The 22,455-nt window shown below is 41.5% G+C and overlaps 1 protein-coding gene and 1 pseudogene across 9 annotated transcripts in view; one reads left to right on the top strand and one right to left on the bottom strand.

The window, feature by feature from the left end:
* Positions 1 to 22,455, top strand: part of LRGUK (leucine rich repeats and guanylate kinase domain containing) — a 112,816-nt gene that overhangs the window by 34,435 nt on the left and 55,926 nt on the right. For all 8 annotated transcript variants that reach the window (XR_014301428.1, XM_082693980.1, XM_082693978.1 and 5 more), the window contains 6 exons: positions 327 to 451; positions 4,487 to 4,630; positions 9,728 to 9,808; positions 12,567 to 12,653; positions 14,017 to 14,123; positions 19,068 to 19,187. Coding sequence is in view for 7 of the 8 variants with exons in the window: in XM_082693980.1 (XP_082550106.1) it covers positions 327 to 451; positions 4,487 to 4,630; positions 9,728 to 9,808; positions 12,567 to 12,653; positions 14,017 to 14,123; positions 19,068 to 19,187 (664 nt within the window). In the remaining variant the exon portion in view is untranslated. The remainder of the gene's footprint in view (positions 1 to 326; positions 452 to 4,486; positions 4,631 to 9,727; positions 9,809 to 12,566; positions 12,654 to 14,016; positions 14,124 to 19,067; positions 19,188 to 22,455) is intronic.
* Positions 10,897 to 11,989, bottom strand: LOC309845693 (large ribosomal subunit protein uL10 pseudogene; annotated as a pseudogene). Its single transcript has one exon. The product of its transcript is annotated as a large ribosomal subunit protein uL10 pseudogene (transcript).

Genomic DNA, 22,455 nt, shown 5'->3' with positions numbered 1-22,455 from the left:
GTATTAGCATGTATTAGTGCTTTATTAATGCTGTCGTTTGATTTTTCTAATGATGATCTGACACTGTTTTTTTTCCTGCAAAATGTTTTTTCTTTTTAAAGATTTTATTTGAGAGAGAGCGTGTGGGGGGTGGAGGGCGAGAAGGGAGAGGGAAAAGCAGACTCAGTGCTGAGTGTGGAACCCGATGTGGGGCTCTATCTCGTAATTCTGAAATCATGATCTGAGCCAAAATCAAGAGTCAGATGCTGAACCGACTGAGCCACCTGGGCGCCCCTCTTCAGAATGTTTCTCATAACATTTTCCTTAAACATAGTCACGGTGTATAGACAACGAGATAGAGGAGATCAGTGGGCTAGAGCTCTGTAGTAGCCTCACGCACCTGAGTCTGGCCAGGAACAAGATCACGTCAATTAACGGCTTAGGCATGCTGCCAATCAAGATCCTTTGTCTGGTGAGTCTTACTTTTTTTTTTTTAAAGATTTTGTTTATTTATTTGCCAGAGAGAGAGTGCAAGCAGGGGGAGCAGCCAGCAGAGGGAGAGGGAGAAGCAGGTTCCCTGCTGAACGGGGACCCTGATGCAGGACTTGATCCCAGGACCCCCGGATCACGACCCAAGCTGAAGGCAGATGCTTAACCATCTGAGACACCCAGGTGTCCCCAAAAGTTATTCTTGATGAAAAGTACTAGTTAATGTTTTAGCAAGTATATGAATGATAATTGAATGAAAATCAGGATTTTTCAAGATGAAGAACTGATTCCTTCATGAAAGTTTTTGTCTTCCATTTTGTTTGCTCCTTTCAGTGCCGTATATGTGTAGGATCAGTATTTCCTGCTGTAGTAAAGTGATTTTCGAATTTGGCGTCCAAATTCAATTTTTTAAAGGATTGACATTTTACACTGAAAAAGAAAAGAATAGTTTTAACAACTATTAAAAATACGTTTCATAATGTCTTACTGATGAAATAACACTTAAGCATATTTAAGCATAATATTTAGTGTTATTTACACGTTATTGTTCTCAAATGAGCCATAAGATGTTATCTGAATTTTGGCAGTGCTTTTATATTAATATATGCTAGTTTCCCATTTTAGAAAACCAAAATTGCGGCTGAGACTAAAGGAGCAATTCCAATCGGAAACTTGAAATTTTTAAATTTTTTTTCCCATAGAACTTTTCTTAAGCTCTGACGTGTACTGTAACTATGAATAAACATGCAGATAATTTATCAAAAAGTCAGCAGAATTATAATAGTTCCAAAGATAAATACAGTGCTTTTGAAATAACAGATTAGCTCACTAATTTAAAAGGTGATGATATACTTGTGGATTATTCAAGATTCTTCGTCCTTTCCTCCTCTCTCCTACGTCTTAACTTTGGGTGGCTTTGCTGTTTTTTATTATATCTGTCACAGGTGGGCAGGGAGGATTTTAAGCCACAAGGCTGGTAGCTTATTAATTTCTTATGTGAACTATCCCATGGGAGATTGTTGAACTGCTTTTTGAAATGACATCTTGGGGTTATCTGCAGATTTATGACATTTCTAATAGACTATTCCTGTCTTATTTATTTTTCTCTCTCTGAGCTTGAAACACTTTTTCAAGAGACTTCACTTCTCACAGTGAGTTAGGTGAGGGCAAAGTATTGGTTCCAGTACCAAGGATGGACTGGAGATGTGGAGAGGTCTCTTTGTACTGGCACTCCCCTTAACTTTAAGTGGAGCATGGTATGTAGAAAGAGATAGGGAGGTGTGCTTAGAGGCAGGAGAACTGAACTCATGATTAAGAAGATTAACACATAGCACTTTTATCCCAAGAGTTTATTTCAGTAACTAAACAAGTAATCCATGTTGATTGTCCCATCTCAAGCAGCTTTTTAGAAAAAGCATAAAAGATATATTTTTTCTACAAATAAATTAGGGGGATTGTTCCCAGTCCCTGCCCCAGTCACCCAAGATGAATCAGAAAATATGAACCATGCCATCATTCATTTTCCCTTAACATTTTTGAGAAGAGTAAGGGTTTCTTTCACAATGTTAATGAAATATGTAAGATAAAATGATACACATTTGTTTCAACAGTTAATGCTCTCGTGTTTTAGTGTGTGGAATTAGAAAACCGACTGCTTTACTACTGTAAATAATTTTACATTTTTTTAGAGAAAAAAATAATTGGCTATACAAACCAGTTAATTCTCTAGAACTGTATTGTATATAAATTTTACACCAGTTAATTCTCTAAATGGAAGGGGATAGTGTGGGTCATTCATGGGCTTTTCTGTCAACTGCTTCTTTGAGCAAGGGAGGACAATACATTCCACACTTTAAAATTCATTTTGTCTTACTAAGAGCCATTTATATTTTCCTTTCCAAATTAGGGAGACGAAGAATATTTCCCATTTCATCTGTTTAATAAAATAGCTGTGCTCTAAAGGCCTCCTTTTCCCTGCTAATCATGATTTTACAAAAAAGAAAAGCAGAAAAGAACTTGCTGAAACTGGATGTCCACTTTGAGGGGGCAATGTGTCCATTTTTCAGCATCAGATAAAGGGTTTGACTAGATGACTTTCAACTCAGAAATTCTGTGATTCTGAATATCTCCCCATTCGGCCTTCCTTTATGAACATAGGCTAACTAATTAAACGCTTTATGCCTCACTCTACTCTTCTGCATCTACTACTTTGAAAGCCATCAGAGACGCTGTAAAGATTTATTACAGTCTGTCTTCCACAGTTTTAACACTTCAAAGTCCTTTGGGAAGAACTGTATTGTATATAAATTTTACATGTGGGCATATTTTAAATAGGATATTGAGGTCTTATTTCAATAAGTTAAATTAGTATAGATATTATGTTAACTTTAGTGCAGTTTTTTCTTTTCCTTTCCTATTACACTTTTTAGAACTTTTTTGAACTCTGAATAGTAGGAAATTCGACTTAACTTAGGCAAATGGGGGTTATGAGTATTTTTCCCTTCTGATTATGGAATTGTTCAAACATATTTTAAAAAGGGAATAGTTTAATGAACCCCCATGTATTATCACTCAGCTTTGTAGATTACCAACATTCTAGTAATATATTTTAAAGAGCCACAGAATTAAACTAATGACTACAAATCTTGCTCATTACTGAAGTGAAATCTTATGAAAGATCGGATGAAAATGAGCTCTTGCTGTTACAATGTACCAGGAATCATATATCAGGAAAAATACTGTAGATGGAAGGGCATGCTGTAATTTAATTTTTCAGTTAAGTGCTTATTAAAAGTATTAAAAGTTTAAAGATGGGCATTTTATGTCATTAATTGAAACCTCAAAATTGTCTTTATGATTCCCAACTAAAACTGAAAGTGTAAATTTACTGTGGCATGTTCTTACACTTTGAGGCTAAGAAACCCAAGGAACTGTATGTTGGAAAATGCACAAGAAAATGCAGATTATTGTGGCCACTATCATTTCTGGTTATGGTCCGTGGGGGTTGGGAAAGAGAATCTCTGAATCTTTGTTTTATGCTCATTGTCTGAGAAGATGCTTATGTGTGAATTATTGAAGAACACAGATATCTATTGTTGAATAAGAAGCCACCCCAAGTGTAGTGCATGGAGAAATATTACTCGCTAACCATGGTTTTGGCTAGCCATTCTGCAATCTGAGCTGGGTTCAGCAGGGTGGTTCTTCTGCTTCTCTTGCTTCATTCAACCAGCAGACTGGGGGCTGCGCTCAGCAGGGATGCTGGAATGGCTGGATTTTTCCTCTCTTTAGTGTCAGGGCCCCTTTCCGTGTGACCTCTTCTTCTCCATGCGATCTCTCCAAAAATCCTCTCCTAATAGAGTAGGTAGAGTCTTTACGTGGCAGCACAGGACTCCAAGACACAAGAAGGGAAACTACTAGGCCTTCTTAATTCTTAGTCTTGGAGCTGGCATACTTCTGCCATATTCTTTTGCTTAAGGGAAGTCGTAGGTCTGGCCTAGATTCCAGAGGAGGAACCTGCACAAGAACATGAATAATTCAAGCCATGAATCAGACTACCATGGCCATTGTGCTATGAAGTGATTATATTTAGAATGTTCCTAAAAACTAGTGTGGTAGTCACACTATTTGAGTGGTGTAACACAATGGTGCTGAAAGACTTGCATTAAATGTTGTTTCTGAAGGTAAGCATGGAGTCATGCTGTCTTCAGGCTTTAGGTAAACAATGTTAAAAGCTTATACTACCTAGCTTCTGTCTGTCCTACTGATTCAAACATTCATCTTGCATGAACCTTAGTGAAAATATGACATTCTGATTCTTCCAGCTGAAATACTAGGATTTCTTTCTGGGGTATTCATATATGCCTTTAGGGAGGTGGTTGGTGGAAATGGGAGGGGGCAGGGGAACAAGAATAGCTTGTTGATTTTGGGAGATGTGGGCAGTATCCAGAATGAAAACTTGGCCTTACACTTTTTCCTACTAGAAGCTTTTAAGATATTGAATGTATTTTACCAATTGTAGAGCAGTAACAGGATTGAGAAGATCACAGGTTTGGAGGACCTAAAAGCCTTGCAGAACGTGGATCTGTCCCACAATCAGATCAGCAGCCTCCAGGGCTTGGAGAACCATGACTTCCTGGAGGTGATCAACCTGGAAGATAATAAGGTAACATCCCACATCATCTGTCCTGGTTTAGCATCTGCTTAAGAGGACATATTAGGACCCATTATTAGTTTCTCCAGGGCTCTTACTTGAAATGCCAGCTTAGAATTATTCTAGAAAATCTCCAGGAGCAATAGTTGCAGAAGGACTGTTTTGTTTGTTTGTAATTAATATGATTCTTAACTTTTGAAAATTTGATGATTCCTAATACATTGTTTTCAGGGTTTAATCTGCAATCGAGTGGACATGATTTTCTGAAGTAGATGTGTTCATGTAAAATTTTGTATAGAAAGGTGACCTTGGGAGTATCTGAAGTGTCAGAGCAGGGAAATGAGAAACATGAGAAGAGCCTCAGGCTGGTGTTGCCCGTGACTGTCATTTAAGGAGAAGAGGCATAGTCCAATATTCTGTTGGTAACAATAGTGTATGTTCCTAATCTGTAGGAGTTGGGGATTGGATAAACTCAAATTTTCCATATCTGGTTTAAAACAAACTTTGTTTCACAAATTATAAAAATTGGCATTCACTCTTATTATACATTATTTTCAGTGAAGCATTTGGGCTTGTAATCATGGTTTATTGATGACTTAAGCAATAATGTCTACAAAACAATTTTATTCTGAGTACTTTGGCACATTTTTTGGAAAGACATCCTAAGGAAGTTGACTATTTCTTCCTGAAAATGCAAACTTTGGCCCTGAAAGAGGCATGGGTCTTATCTGGGGGGAGATGTGCAGCTGTGGAGACCTTTCTCTGTTCAGATGCGATGGTGCTTATCAGTTATGTCTGAGGATTCTTTCTCCAATGAACTTGCATCACCTGTTCGTCTAAACATCAAGAAAAGGCCATCTTTAGGTCTGGGACTTTTAATCACAGACAAAGGAGACTTTTAATCACAGACAAAACTCTTAGTCCTTATTTTGACTTGATTTGTATATTAAATTGTTTTGTCAACTTAAAAAGTTCATTTAACTTTTGTACCCTGTGCCACGTGTCTTATGGAGTCAGCATAGTCTCTATTTCATACGGGTTTAGTGTCCTTTTGTGAAATTACCATGAAAATGGTTCTCACCTGTATCCAGGGAGTCCTGAAAAGGTGAAATGCATTCATCGAATCCCAACTGAATGCATCTCAGAAGTCAGGGGAAGGAATAATGATTCATGTTAATAATAGTAATAATTGCAGTCAAAGGATCATCTAGAGATATTTGCTGATACCCGTGCACAAGGCACTGTTCTAAGCGCTTCACGTCCATTGTCCCATTTAATCCTTATTATATCCCTACTATTGTCATATTTTCTGGATGAGGAAACTGGGGCACAAAAATTAAGTGTAACATGCCCCAAATTCTACGCCTAGCGAAGAGCAGAGCCAGGATGCAAATGTAGGATGGTTTGCCTCCAGACTCAGTGTTCTCGATGCTGAAGCATAATACAGTAAATGAAATGCTGGTGACTCTTCCTTCAGGAAAGCCTAGAGTATAATGCTCTACAAGAGTGCTTTCTTTCTTTCTTCCTTTCTTCCTTTCTTTCTTTATTTAAGATTTTATTTATTTATTTGACAGAGAGATCACAAGAGAGGCAGGCAGAGAGAGAGGAGTAAAGCAGGCTCCCTGCTGAGCAGAGAGCCAGATGCGGGGCTCAATCCCAGGACCCTGGGATCATGACCTGAGCCGAAGGCAGAAGCTTTAACCCACTGAGCCGCCCAGGCACCCCCAAGAGTGCTTTCTGATAGAAATATAATGCAAGCCAAAACTGTGAGCCATATATACAATTTTAAGTTTTCTAGTAGCCACAATAAAAAAGTAAGAAGAAACATGTGAAAATAATTGCAATAATATCTTTTATTTAGCCCAATACATCCAAAATATCATCATGTCGACATGTAATATAAAAACAAAAAATCATTGATGAGGAGCTTTATAACCTCTTGCCCATGCTAAGCTTTTGACATCTGATGTGTATTTTGTACTTAATGCACATTTCAGTTCATGCTAGCCATACTCCAAGTGCTAAGTAGCCACATGTGGCTAGTAACTACCATACTGGATAGTGCTGCTTTAGAAAGACCTCATGAATAAATATATCATTTTCTTCCATTTCAAGAAGCATTTCAAGTTACATTTGAAAATGTTTAAGGGGAAAAAAAAGTGTCATTAAGTGAGTAAAGGAGTTTATAAATTTCAAATGTTCAGGAGACTCTATTAAAGAAAAAGTGGCCATGTGTCCCAAAGCAGGGAATCCTTTGGGAACAATTGAGCCCGTAACAATAACATAATTCCCCAGCTCCCCACTGGGCAGGTTGGAGAGCAACCAACAGTAGTTTGAAATGTTCTTCGTGCCTTGCACAGATTTCCTCAGAGGTTTCCCCAGTACTACTGAGAATACCATGTCAGGGATGGAAAGTTTGTCATTTTACAGAAACATAACTTAGCTGTTGTTCCTCATCTGATTAATTCGATGTTTTATCATTTGTACTTCCGTCAGTATTATTTACTTGCTTTTAGCGGCTGGCACATGGCTGTACACTCACACGATCATTTCATCATCTCTTTTAAGTTCCTTTGCAAATATTTCCCATCATTGGGTGATTTGGGGGCCCTTATCACTCTCTATAGTCCTTGTTAGCGTGGATGTCATTTCTGCCATTTAAAACTTCTCCCCCGAATTTTAACACTATGATAACCTCAGGCCTTTCTTCTAGAAACAAGACATTGGTTGGGGAGTTACTCAGAGAACACTGTTTTCCTTCTTTCAGTGTCATTATTTCACAAATCAATCAGCCAATCGGTCAAAGCAAAAAGCCTTCACAGGGGGCTTTAAGTGTGCATGCTGGGGCTGGGAGAGCATAGCCTAGGAGGAAACGGCGACATGAGTCAACTAAACTGTTCTCCCTAGGAATCTGAAGTTGCCAAGCTGCTAGGGGTGGGGAGTAACCCCCAGGGGCAGAGGAGGTTTGAGAAGAGGGGCATCTGGAATCTGGGGATCAGCTCTGCCGGTGTGACATGGCTTAAGGTCCTCCAGGAAAGAACCTTTCCGGTGATGTCTCACTTCAAGTCATTTGGGGCGCTGTACCCCGACACCTACTGTAACGAATAGTCTGTAAGGCACACAGCCCTGGGCTTGGCATTTGAGAAGAAGACATGAAGATGGGTCTGCTGTAGGGTGAGGTCTTCAGGAGAGGGACCAAGGGCACAGTCGGGACAGCCAGTGTCTGTGCAGTGTGGCTAAGTCAGCAGGCGTAGGATCTTGAAGCCGGGCTAGCCCTTACGTGCTTTGCTTTCCCCTTAACAACCTCTTCCTACCTTTGGAAGGGCTAGTGGGGAAGGGAGCGGGGTCCCTCTCACGTGACTCTCAAAAGACCAGATGCTCCCAGCTGACATTTTAGTTCTAATTTTATGTAGTCCGGGATCATGCTATTCATGTCGTTTGCAGCATTTCAAGATCTTTCCATGTCAGTTATCAGAGATATCTCTACCCTTCTAAAGGGTGCATAGTGTTCCTATTATGGGACTGTGCTATGACTCATTTAATCACCTAATGGTGGGGTTATTCAGAATTGAGGCATTTTTAAGCTTTTACTAAAAATGTTGGGCCCAGTGTTCTTTATCGAATGTTTGCCAGTCTGAGATCTCTTCAGTGCAAACCTCTTGAGGATGGGGCCGCTGGTTCATAGCTTATGTACACGTAAACCCATCAGCTTGCCTCTTAGGAAAAACATGCCAGTTTCCACACTCACCAGCAGTGTGTGCCGGGGCACATGGCCAGGACTTAGTGGTGAGACATGCTCATTGCAGGAAAACATCCCCCTTCTCGCATCTGTGTTGGCTCCCAAGCACAGGGGCTGTATGCTAGAGGAAAATCAGCCCACTGCTCTGACCAAGCAGTGCGAACCTAGTTGACTATTCCACTTTCCTGAATCACATGGTATTTAAAAAATGATCCCTTTATCTTGCAAAAGATCTAAATGTCACTCTAATGGATATAGCCATTGTGTTGAAAGAGCTGTGTCAGATAGCATAGCATTGGTATAAGCAGATGATTGCTTATTAATAAACATCTAGAACTAATGCAGGTTCTATATGATGACTCAGAATTTACCTTTTATATTACGTCTTTGAAAATGGCATCCCTTGAACATGGTGCATATGTCCTTCCCCTGATTTAGCTCTGGGAGTAGTTTAATTTTAGCTGCATTCTGTGGTAGATAACTCAGGAATTACTGGTGACTACCTTTGGAGAGTGTTCACAACGCACGCGGGAATGACTTGGGGAGAAATAGAAATGATGTGATTATTCATTTTTTTTGCAAAAGTTAATAGCCACATTTGAAATAAAATTACAATTATGCTAACTACAGGAAATTTAAGTAAAACTGTTTGTGTTTTAGCGGGAAATACAGGCCTTCTGCAACCCAAGCTTTCTCATTGGTCAGATTAAGGAACTCACCAGCAACCTTTTTTCATTTTTTTAAAGTTGTGAAACATAACCTACACAGAAAAGAGTATAAAACATAAGGATACAGTGTAAACAAAAAATTGTAAGGCAAACACCCATGTCAAGAACTGTGTCCTATCATTTCTGTTTTTATCTTTCCTTAAAATAATTACCTCTTGTTGAAAAAACAATAGAGCTACACACGCACGCGTAGTAAGGAGTCTTCACCAGTCCCAAATAGCCAGGTTAGCAGAGGCAGGCTGGGGAGCGAGACTGGGGAACAGGAGGGTTAGGAGGATTAGGGCCTAGGAGAGAGAACCACGGAGCCCCCATCTGCGTTTTTTGTCCTATTTCTCTGATTCTGCATACCAAGTTATCTCTGCCTTAAGATAAATATGGCTGAGAGGAGGATCAGCTCACTGTTCTTTAAACAGAGAGGAAAAAAGAAAACATGGCTTGTGTGTGTTCCCATTTAGTGAGGCGGCACACGGTCATTCCTGTGCTCTGCCATCCGAATACTCCTTAGACGGCTGCGCTACGCAACAGAGCGGTTTCTAAAAGAAGTTGATGTTAGACGATCCCAGTCAGCTCCCTTCACAGAACTTTGTATTATGGGTTGCACAGTTAGTCTACTGATAATACTTTGTTTCTTTGATTAAACAGATTGCTGAGCTGGGTGAAATAGAATACATTGAAAATCTACCTCTCCTCCGGGTTCTCAATTTTCTAAGAAATCCCATTCAGGTGAGAGAGAGAATATGTGGGGAGAGGGGGTGGGGACCTTTTTGGAATTCTTCAAGAGGTACTTTTGATAAGGAGCATCAGGGATGTGATGCCCTGTGTTCACTCTCCATCTCTAAGGAAACAATTAGGAGGTTTGGGCAAAGGAGAGGCTGTTAGTGCCCTAGGCCACAGTGGAGCCTGGAGTGCCCTGTCTGGGGCTGGGGGGGTGGGGGTGGGGAGGGTTTGGGGGGGCTCACGTGTGACTCATCCCAGCTGGTAATAAAAATCACCTGACGCAGCCACTGACCCTGGAGCAATGTCCTTTTCTGTCATAGAAGGCACCATGCCGGAGGTGTAGACAGCTACTGGTTCCTGTGGTGTAAGAGGGGAAAGGTCTCAGATATCTATAGTAATTGGTCTGGATATAGCTGGGGAAATTGGTGGTGTTGTAAAAAGTATTATAGAAAGAAATACTCTATTTCCTATGGCTTATTCACCTCTGGTATTCAAAAACCCACTGTTTGTTAAGCCTCTGTCTTTCCTACCCTTGATAGAGTCTCTGTCCTGGCTTCTGTCCCTCCCTTTTTTTCCATTTGTCCTTCATTCCATTTTGCTACCTATACCCTTCCCTTCCCTTTCCAGAGACTCTTGAATTTAAATGTGCCTCCGAGTACCTTTTTCTGTGTGTGTAACTTGAGGAACATGTCTGGCCAACAAAAAAGAAAAAAAAAAAAATAAAGCACAAGCAAAAATGAAAAACAAGATTAAAAAATAAATCCAGTCCTTGGTATGGGAATAGTGGCCGCCGACTTAAAAGCATTTCTGGTAAGAAAGGAACAGGACTTACAAAGTAGCCACCAACCTCCTCCCCCTTCCAGTTTTAGAGCCATGGGGAGTGTTTGCGCATGCGCATAAATAAATACCACAAACCCTTTGGGCATTAGCTCACTTATATACACAACCCCCCCAACTCATCCAACAAAGGACAAAAAGGGTACTTTTGTATGTTCATTTCATGTAATTTCTTACCTATAAATGCATCATCCACTAATACCTTTGTCTTCAGAGATGTTGCTTCTTTTTTTTTTTTTTTTTTTTTTTAAGAGAAGTAAGCCTTTATTTCCTTGTTTCACAAATAAACTTGGCTGAATTTGTTGCTTTTTGCTGATTAGTCGAAGAGACCAAATCCCATATCCTCATCCGACTCCTCCAACTCTTCCTTTGCTTCAACCTTGGCTGGGGCTGCAGCAGCAGCAGGTGCAGCAGTGGTGGCAGCGGCCACAGGGGCAGCAGCCACAAATGCAGATGGATCAGCCAAGAAGGCCTTGACCTTTTCAGCAAGTGGGAAGGTGTAATCAGTCTCCACAGACAAAGCCAGGACCCGCTTGTATCCATTGATGATAGAATGGGGCACTGATGCAACAGTTGGGTAACCTATCTGCAGACAGACGCTGGCAACATTGCGGACACCCTCCAGGAAGCGAGAATGCAGAGTTTCCTCTGTAATGTCAAGCACTTCAGGGTTGTAGATGCTGCCATTGTCAAACACCTGCTGGATGATCAGCCCAAAGGAGAAGGGGGAGATGTTCAGCATGTTCAGCAGTGTGGCTTCGCTGGCTCCCACTTTGTCTCCGGTCTTAATCAGCTGCACATCACTCAGGATTTCAATGGTTCCTCTGGAGATTTTAGTGGTGATGCCTAAAGCCTGGAAGAAGGAGGTCTTCTCGGGCCCCAGACCAGTGTTCTGGGCTGGCACAGTGACCTCACATGGGGCTATGGCACCAGCACGGGCAGCAGCTGGCACCTTATTGGCCAGCAGCATGTCCCTGATCTCAGTGAGGTCCTCCTTGGTGAACACAAAGCCCACATTCCCCCGGATATGAGGTAACAGTTTTTCCAGAGCTGGGTTGTTCTCCAGATGCCCTCGGATGGCCTTGCGCATCATGGTGTTCTTGCCCATCAGCACGACAGCCTTTCCACGGAGGGACATGCGGATCTGCTGCATCTGCTTTGAACCCACATTGTCTGCTCCCACAATGAAGCATTTTGGATAATCATCCAAAAGTTGGATAATCTTAAGGAAGTAGTTGGACTTCCAGGTCGCCCTGTCTTCCCTGGGCATCACGGCGGTGCGTCAGGGATTGCCACGCAGGGTTTAAAGACGATGTCACTCTCACAAGGACGCCTGGAGAGAGGAGAGATGTTGCTTCTTAATACAAAACTTTAATTATATTTCTAAAAGCCAGATCATCCCAACATGGCCGATGGTTGGGAGTAATAAGGAATTTGTTCTATAAGTGAATATGATTTATTGTAAAATAAATTCCAAACAGTACAAGTTCAAAATAATACTAAACAAATACAAAGTCGTCATAAATAATGTTCATTATTTGCAATAATGAACCTCTTTGGAGCTAGAGGACAGGATTTGAATCCCCAGCCACGGAATCTTAGGTGAAATGCTTCACCACTGAGGCTTGGTTAGTTTCTCTTTAGAAATGAGGATGGTCATACCCACCCTGCTTATGTCACAGGGAGATTAATAAGATCACAAGTTCGAAGAGCTTTGTAAGCTACAAGGCACAGTCTGCATGTGAGTTAATGTGACAGGACTGGTGACCGTGGAAGTGCAAACACCCTGAGGGGTGTGTGTGTGTGTGTGTGTGTGTGTATGTCGACAGGGTAGAAGCTGAAACACCTACTTGTGGGAGTAGCATGCTAGTGCTTGCTTACGTGGGAAAGGAAGGCAACTGAATATTCCTTTTCATATTTTAACTAGGAAAAATCTGAATATTGGTTCTTTGTGATTTTTATGCTCCTACGATTAACAGAATTAGACCAGAAGAAAATTAAAGTGGAAGAAAAGGTATGTAATCACATTATTCCATGTGTTTGAGAGTTAGTGTGCTCAAGGGCTTTGCTGCCCACCACAGGACCAGTGTAATCAATAAGTGATGCACGTGACAATATGGGAAGTAACGGCTTATTTAGGGAGTGTTTCCTTACTCTGTGGCTTAACCCCCTGCGAAGCTGAGCATCAGCACGGATGCGGCGAAGGTGCTGCTCTTGCACAGTCAACAGGCCAGCAGTGGGGTCGGAAGCCGCGCTCCACGGCTCCAGGCAGCAGCACGATGGCAGTCTGTTAATTTTGGAGAACTACCATTCCGGGAGGGTGTGTGATTCTGTTTGTGTTGCTCTAAACACTCATTTAATAATGAAATGTATTATTATGTCATTCTACATATATAATCAAAAAGTACTCAGATCAGTCTCCTGGTATTTTAAACCCTTAATTCCACTTTTTAAATTCATGATCGCCCTGGACACACAGTTCCAGAGTGATGGGACCTGACACACTAGCACCTGCCTCCCTGCTACCTTACCGGGGTGGGACTTTGTCTTGCTTTAGTGACTGGTGACAGCTGAAATCTCCATTAACAAAGGATTTCTCACACTAAATGCAGATTTGAGGTGAGCATGAAAACAGTTATAAGCATGTAGAGCGGCAGATATTCCACTTCATACGTGCCTCTTGGAAATTGCGGATAAAAGTAGTTATGGATGTTAGTGCCTTGTTATTCTCAAACTCAGAGGCACTTCCTAGATTTCCCTTTCTCTTTAACGTTTTGTGAAGGGAGTGCAGTTCAAAAGCCTGCATTAAGTAAAGGTGGGGTACACGAGGATCATGGATGTAGAGGGGCCACAAGGACATTTGGTTAGAGAAGTCTGCGTTGCGAGGGAAAGACCCCTATCTTTGAATACAGGAAGCTCTGCTGAAAGAGGAGGAGGTTTGGGTAGAATTTGAGATAATTGGAATAGCTCCTGGTGAGATGGCATGAGGAACACGTCCCCGTGGTAGCGACGACCTGGGATCTAGAACTGAGTATTTTATTCCTTCCTCTCAGGCTCAAAGTGGGAGTGTTTACTATATTAAAGGTACTCTTGGGCTTTAGAGGTTTGGTGTTTGCTTCTTCCCTCCCAAACCAGAGACCAGAAAGAAGTGGGGGACCCGTGGACTCCAGCTCGGTATTTTAAGATAACCCTCCTTATTTAGGTTTTGGGAAAGTTAGAGTAGACAGGAAGATGGAGTGCAAAGGTCATGAGTATGCGTTAAGGGATTTTCCACACCCGGTTGCCTGTCTTGAATGTTTTGCTCAAGAAAATTTAAGACTTGTCTTCTTTGAAGAAATGAAGCATGTTTTCCTCTTGCATTTCTAATTCTGGAAAAGGTTGCAGCTGTGAATATATACGACCCTCCCCCTGAAGTGGTCGCAGCCCAAGATCACCTGACCCATGTCGTCAACAGCGTGATGCAGCCCCAGAGGATCTTTGACAGGTATTCCTGAGGGATCCCCAGGGTAGAACTCAGGGTGGTGAGCCCAGGACATCGTCGTCGTCTGCCCCAGCCCTCTGTTTTGTGACTCATCCCTTCCTCGCCTTCTCTGAGAGGAGGGTCTTTCTTTGACTATCTCAGTTTTAGGGTTATCGTCACATGCTTGAGCTCAGGGTTCACTCACTGGTGGTTTCCCAGGTGTGGAGATGAGTGGATTCGTCTCCCCTTGACCATCCGGCCCCTTGAATGGTGGTTAGCTATGACATAGACAGCGAAACGCCATGTTTAAAAAATGTGTCAGTTTTCCTGCTCTAGGACAGAACCATAGACCTTTGCCTCATGAACAGAGAATTGTGATGATTTCGTCCACTCTAAGTTTTTCCTTAGCTGTGAGTGAGTGCTGGATAGCCCTGCCAAAGAGCATGAACGCAAACTATGAGAGAGTCCATAGAAGGAAGCCCAGCCAGCCCAAAGGAAACTTGAGATCGTCTTTACATCAATTGCACTGAGCCCGTGAGTCACCCAGCTTAGCTGAGCGCATGAACAGAGTCTCTCACATCTAAGTTCAAAGACAGATTTACCACAGTTTCTCCGTTTCTTTTTAAACAATCTGTTGGAGCAGATGGCCATTTATGCTATAAGTATATTGCAGAAATTCTATCAATACCCAAAGGCATTTTAAAAATACTTGTAAAATCTCTTCGTTATAAATGGCTTCCCTTCTTTATGTGGTATTTGCTCCTGTACCTCACATGGTTGGTTTCCCACAGAGAGCACATGTTTTATTTTGCATCCAGGACATGATTTTTTACATGTAATTTAATAATATAGACATTGACAGTTTTATATATTTATGGTCACCCTCTAGGTGAACTGATTTATCATTTATTTGCATACATCTGGAAAAGCACATTTGATTTAAAAGAAGGGCATTTATGTCTTCGTTGTATTTCTTTCCTAGTTTATGAGATTGCTAGTTGTTTCATGCTTTAGGGTACATTTATATAAAAATATGTATCAAAGAAATTTACAGCACTGTCTGAAAAACACGTATTTCATCATCATTTGTGGTTACTGAGTAGACAAGAGCAAAATGGCCAAGCAGTCCCAGATGCTCCAGAATGAAGCAGTGTTTGTTGTGAGAAACTCATGGAGACAGGGGCAAGACTACCATTGCCCATCCCAGGCTGGCCCTACAGGGAACCCTAACTCTTGACCTTGGCACTCTTATGCTGCATTATTGGGGAACACTGTCCCTTCCTCTGGTGCGACTAGGGTGAGGATACAATACTAAAATTACATGGCAGAATCTTGACTCTGGCCTGGTGGTCACTGATAGCTTTCTTGCTCTCCTGTCCTCCAGGCTCATCTTCTACAAGCCCTGTCCATACTCTGGAATTAACCACTTCTCCAAGAAGCCCTGGTTGGTTTCAGTGAGAAATGGTACTTCCCAGTCACAACCTGGTTGCTAGAGGTAATCATTGCTCCTGAGTTGGTCATTGTCGTTAGGCTTTTTAGTGGACAGACCTAAGAATGTATTTCTTTCCTTCCTTTCGTCCAGCCATCCACCCATCTATCCAGTCACCCACTGGTCTATTTTATCTATCCTGTTTATCTACTTATATGTCTCTGTCTACATCTATTCAATGCACTTATATCTAGTCTATATAGATAGATCCATATTTATTTATAGGTAGATGATAAAATACCTCCTGAATTCATACTGATACAACTCAATTTCCAGACGGTAGTTGAGCTTTTACTTATCCTCCTGTCTATTACATCTGTGTCTTCCTTCCCTCCCACATCAAAGACACAGAGGGAGATGGATTTAGAATATCCCATAATTACTTTTTTAAAATCCCATATTGCAGCACAACAGTATCAGTCCTAATATTACCACTGACATGCTTGCCGAAAACACTGAAATAATATTTTGCCTATGCTCTTCCCATCACCCCGCCCCCATTTTTTATTGTGGTAAAGTATCTATGACAGAGAATTTGCCATTTTAACCATTTTAGAGTGTGTAAGTATGTGGCATTAATCATATTTACACTGTGTGGCAACCATCATCACCACCTGTTTCCAAAATTTTTCATCCCTCCACCCCCCAACAAAAGCTGTAACCCCTAAGCAGTAACAGCCCAGTTCCTACCGCTACTCCTGGTCCCTGGAGACTTTGTATCTCCTTTCTATCCCTGAGAACTTACCTATTGTATATATTTTATGTAAGTATCAATCTCCCACTTTAAAAATAGTGTACCGTATTTATATTGTCAGAACGTGTATCCGTCACCCACCATACTTCCCCCTTTGCCGTCATTTGTCTTAGTTCTATGAATAACTGCACATTTATGCCTTCCCGTCAGCCTTTGTATTAATGTCTCCTGAGTTAATTGGGTGTGCGAAGCTTGTTCTCCTGTAGACTCCTCAGGATGTGCTATGGGATAGTATCCCTTGAACCCTTACATGCTGATAATATTCTCTGTCCTTTATACTTGAAAGTCATTTTTGTTATATTTAAAAATCCATGACTCACACTTTTTCCTTGAATATATAAAAGATGATACTCTTTTTTGGAGGGTGGTGCAAAACACCTATCAAAATCTAAAAACAATTACCTTTCCCTTGTAAGTCATGTGTTCTCTTTTTCTACCTGAGTGATTTTTTTTTCTTTAAAGTCAGGTCATTTTGCTAGACTTCTTTCTTAATATTAGTCATTCTGGGCTAATACTCTCAGGTATGCTGTGTACTCTTTCAATGCATAGTTTTTATTATTTTTTTAATTTCAGGACAGTTTTCTTGAATTATGGTCTTTAATATTTGTTCTGTTCCTTTGCTTTGGTTTTATCCTTCAGATAGAAGATATCCTTTGTCTATACTCAATATTTGTCAGTTTCAATTTTTTTCCTCTTTAATCATTTAAAAATTGTACTTTCATATAATTTTACTTTTTATTTGTTTTTATTTAAATTCAATTAGCCCACATATAGGACATCATTAGTGTTTGGCATAGTGTTCAATGATTCATAAGTTGTGTATAACTTAGAGATAATTTTAGGCTCACATGCAGCTGTAAGAGATAATACAGAGAAATTCTAGATGTTTCTAGATGTTTCTAGGGGTGGTACCTTGCATAACTACAGCAGAATATCAAAACCAGGAACTTGACATTGGTACAACCCACCGGCCTGATGAGATTTCACCAGCTTTGCATGTACTCATGGGTGCATTTAGTTACATGTGGTGTTGCCACACGTCTAGATCGTATGAGCACCCCCACAGAAGAGTTTTGTCACAAGGATCCCTGCGCTTCCCTTTTAGGACCACAGTTGCCTCCTTCCTCTTCAACTCCCCTACTCCCTGGCAGCCAGTGGTCCAGTCTCCACGTCTATCATGTTGTCATTTCAAGAATATGATACAAACAATCATATCATGTATAACCTTTTAGGATTGGCTTTTTTTTTTTAAACTTAGCCTTATTCCCTGGAGATGCACCCAAGTTGTTGGATATACCAACAATTCATTCCCTTTTTTTTTTTTTTTTTTTTGCCGAGTCATATTCCTTGTGTGAATGTACCACGATTAGTTTAACTATTCATCTCTCGAAAGGCTTCTGAGCTGATTCTGTTTGGGGCTATTACAAATCCAGCTATTATGAATACGGATCTACAGATTTTGTTCATGTAGAGTTTCAGCCTGTTTGCTTTCCAGTGGATACCCTTTGGCCCTGCTGGGGTTCCCTTGTCTTCAGGCGTGTCACTTGCTGCCCCATTTCTTCCCCCCGCGTGGATCCCTGCAATGTGCAAGGTTCTGTGGGCTTTTGGTTCATGGAAAAACTTTTTCATCTGGTTTTGTTACACATGTTATCCATGGGCTTTTGCTGTTAACTTTTTCCTTTTTTTGTGTTTTTCCCCTGTGAATGTTCTGAGAGATTGAAAAATTATACCGCCACCACCTCCATTCTTCATCGAATCTATACCTTAGCGTGTATTCTTAAAATATATCTTATTCCGTATTTCTATAGTTGTGGCATGAGTGGAATTCACACACATCAGCCAGCATGTTTTCACTCCTTAGTCCAGTCTTCCAGGCCCAGAAGCCATGCCTTGATTCCTATATTAGCTCTTAGCCATTAGCTGTTCCTTTGAGCAAGTTAATTGACCTCTCTGTACTTCAGTTTGTGTATCCAATGGGGATAATGATAGATAATGACAGAAACATCTTCATCCACTTCCTGTAGTAATTAAATGAGCTAATGCCCATCAGACTCCTAGAATAGTGCCTGGGACATATTGATTGCTCAGGTAAATTTTAATTATTACCATTTTCATTGCATATCTGTGTTCTAATTCAGTGGGCATAGATATTAAAACTTAATTCTCAGAGAGCAGTCTTCCTTTTTTCATGTTGAAGTTCTTAGGGAAATACTTGATCAACTAAGAACTAACACATTTTACCATATTTTTCCTTTTAAAAATGTGGGTAAAGTAAATTTACATGTATTTGGACTTGACTTATTACCTATGCTTTGAATATTATTTTTGACCTATCATCACGAACTTGCTCGGGAAAGTAGGACCAGCCTCCTGTCCAGTGCCTGCAGGTAGCAGGTGCTCAGTCACGGGCTTAGACCTGACTGGGGTGTTGGCCCTGATTTAGGCCTGACTGGGGTGGAAGCCCTGACGTAGCCCTGACTGGGCTGGAGACCCTGACTTAGGTGTGACTGGGCTGGAGACCCTGACTTAGGCCTGACTGGGGTGGAGACCCTGACTTAGGCCTGACTGGGGTGTAGGCCCTGACTTAGGTCTGACTGGGGTGTAAGCCCTGACTTAGGCCTGACTGGACTGGAGATCCTGACTTAGGCCTGACTGGGGTGGAGACCCGGCCTGCTGGCTGTGTATGTGACCAGACCCGGCCGTCTCTGCCTGCCCTGTATTCCAGCACTCTCCCCCGCCTGGACGCCCCGTATCCCATGTTGGTTCTGGCCGGTCCTGAAGCCTGTGGGAAGCGAGAACTTGCTCACCGCCTCTGCAGACAGTTCAGCACGTACTTCCGGTACGGGTAAGTGTGCTCACTGGCCGGGAAGGATGTAAAATGTCGGCTGTTGCTGCTTGGGGCTGTTAATTCTCAGCAAGCTTGAAAAGGCACAGAGAAGGCTCATCGGTTTCTTTGCCATTTATCACAGTGTGAGAGAGACCCTGCATGTTGTCGTCCTTTATTCCCCCAAATGTTCACCTTCATTCATTGACCGCGGACATCACTCTCCAAGGGTTGCAAAGTCCGTGCATTTTTAGTGAAGCATGGTGGCATTTGAGGCCAGGCTCGTGCTGTGGCCACGGGCTGCGACAGCAGGGATGAGGATGGGGGTGGGGCACCTGGTGCCCAGAGCTCCCTTCCTCACCTCCCCGCCCCCCCCAGTTCCCGCCACTTGCACCTCCACTGCCTCATCTCCACATGCGGAGGCCTCTTCTGAGGCCCATTTTGTGAGAAGGGAAGAGAAATGACGGCAAACGCTTTTCCTTTTCTTTCCCTTGGGCTAGCATTCACGGCACTCCAGTTTTCTGGAGGAGACATTTTGCCCTCATGGTCTGGTTAAAATAGAGGAGAATATCAAACAAATGAGGATCATTTAAAAAAATTCTTCAGCTGGGCTTAAAGACTTTTTTTTGGGGGGGGGGATCTGAAAGACTTTTTAAAGGTTTCTGGGAGTCAGATTTGGAGCCGCCACTGTGGTCTTTCGAACTGGTTTCCTCTTAATTTTTAACCTATGGCAAAGCAATTACTTCTAGATTAGTAATGTCTGTTGGTGACCAGAGGAGGGGACTGCAAAGATTTTTCAGACAGCAAGAAAAATCAATGCAAATTATTTTCTAATGCCTCGCCTTCCCTTAAGCTATACATGTTCAAACAATGTAAATACTATTTGAAACAGGTCCATTTATTTAGATATCTAAAATTACATCCCTCATTTGAACAACTCCGGGATCCAAATATATAAAATGATTTATTTACTAATATATTTTAAGTACCCTGAAGTAACAAAAATAAATTAAAACTTAACATTAGAATGAAAAAATATAGAGTGCCATTATGCCTACCTATTTAGGGGTGCTGAACCTGTAGATAAGTAGATAAGTAGAACACAGTGAATGGAAGGTGAAAGTTGGCAGACCGTGTATCCCAACCATTGTCCAACATGTAAACCCAGAACCTTTTAGCAAACCAGAATTCCGGAAACCAAGGCTTTCTCTGATTAAAATTCCTTTTAATTATGTTATAAACGTTGAGCGCCAGGTCCTTCATATGGTTTGTGACACACGTTTATGGAGGCCCGCAGGATCAGGTGTGTTCTCGGAGCTGTTCTCGGAGGTCTCACAATCACCAAGATTGTGAGATAGTCTGCCTCTCTGTTCCCACTTGGATGGCCTTCCTCTTATTCATTTTTATTAAATCCTATTTTTCCCCTATTAGAATGCTTATCCACCATGCTTGTGACTGATTTAACGTTTGTCTACTCAACTGTAAGCCCAAGGAGGGTATGGACCAATGTCACCTTTGCCCACCATTTGGTTCTCGGTGTTCAGGAGATGACCAGGCGCTTAATACCTACACGAGAAATACTTGTTAACCAAGTGACAGATTGAGTGAACGGGATGAATGAATTAAGGGTATTCTATACCACATTTCGTGGGAAATTACTGTGATAAGAAATAAAGGTGATTTTCCATTACTGCCACTGATGGATATATGGAGAGATGGATGGATTCATTCATTTGTTTACCAATTCTTTCAATAAATATTTATTGAATTCCTCCCATGTGCTAAGCCCTAAAGATACAGTGAGAACAAGATTGATAATATCCTTGCCTTAATGGAATTTGTAATCTAGTGGGGAACTCCGACCTTTAATTAGTGTCGTGTGGAGGCACAAGGCAGTGAAACAAAACCTTAAAACTAGCTTCGTGCCTACAGTTACTACTGCTACTGCTATCTTTCTCCTCCTGCTGGAATTAGCAGCCAGCGTGGAAAGACCCGCCTTACCGTCTTGCTGCCAAGTACACACCCACTCACCCACCTCCCTCGCAGGCTCTGAAGCATTGTCCCACCATTCACTGGCGTTCCCATGGACGCAGAGTTCAGAACTTGCTCAGTGGCACATCATTTTAAAAATTCCATCAAGGTATGGATCAAAGATCGTATCATTGGATTAAAAAAAAAGATTTTAGACAGCTAGTAATTTCATCTGTGGAGAAGGTAAGAAAGTACTACTTTATATGCAGCACCTTTCTGATTAAAACAAATGATGAAACCAAAGCACATCTTCAGAGGCAAGCCATTGTTCTTGTTTAGATTTTTAAATTCCTTATCCAACATAATTTTTGTTGATTTTTAATGAAATGGGGAAAAAAGGCATGAAAACAGTTTCATCTTGAAATATACAAGTATTTACAGAGGGACTTTCTCTGCCCTTTCCTTGAATCTTTTCTTTCCCATCGATTTCATTTTCTCGTGGTATTCTGTCTTCCTTTTAAAATTACACTGCCCCATGATTGAGACATTCAATGAAATTCTCATGCACTAAGTTGTGTATCCAGATATGTCAATATTAAAATCATAACAAGGTGGTCTAACAAGCATTAGAATGGCTGAGAGATTTTGTCCTCGTGTTAGGTTTTGATTTTTCTATTTGTTCTTGGTTTTAGAAGTAGGGGTTGGTGGTTCTTTCCTTACCTGTATTAGTTCTACGTGGGGATAGGAATTTACTGCCTTCAAAATCTATTTCCAACCTTAATATTACCACACAAATCAGTGGCTCCCTGGCAGAGTGATGGATAATGAGAGAAACATAAAACAGTGCCAGTATACCTGTCCACCTTCCCCATTTAAGGCCTGGAAAGTGATCTGAATAGTCATGAAAGAAAACTTTAGTCTTCTTTCTGAGATCTCCATTTTACGGCAGTCTCTATCTTTATGACCTTTTTCTTGATGTCGACTGCTAAACATCTTTACTTTTAGTACGCTAGCACAGTCACGGAAAAGACCACAGCTCTTTAGCTAAATGAGTTGTATGAGCCACAGCTACCTTAATGCAGGCTAACCTAATGCCTGCTTATCCAGATGTGACAAACCAGTAGAACGGCTCATTTATTCATCTAATCAGTGTTTATTGGGCACCAGCCGTGTGCCGGCAGGGAACTGCCGAACAAACAGACGTGGGCCCTGTCCTGGGAGCTTAGCATCTAGTCTGAGACTCAGGCAGGTCAGTGCTGGCTCACAGGATAGTTGGATGGGTGCTGCGATGATCTCCAGGATAGAAGATGTGGAAGAC

This window comes from Mustela nivalis, assembly GCF_964662115.1.
Source record: "Mustela nivalis genome assembly, chromosome: 12".
Lineage (NCBI taxonomy): Eukaryota > Metazoa > Chordata > Mammalia > Carnivora > Mustelidae > Mustela > Mustela nivalis.
This window is presented reverse-complemented; position numbering and strand designations above follow the sequence as displayed.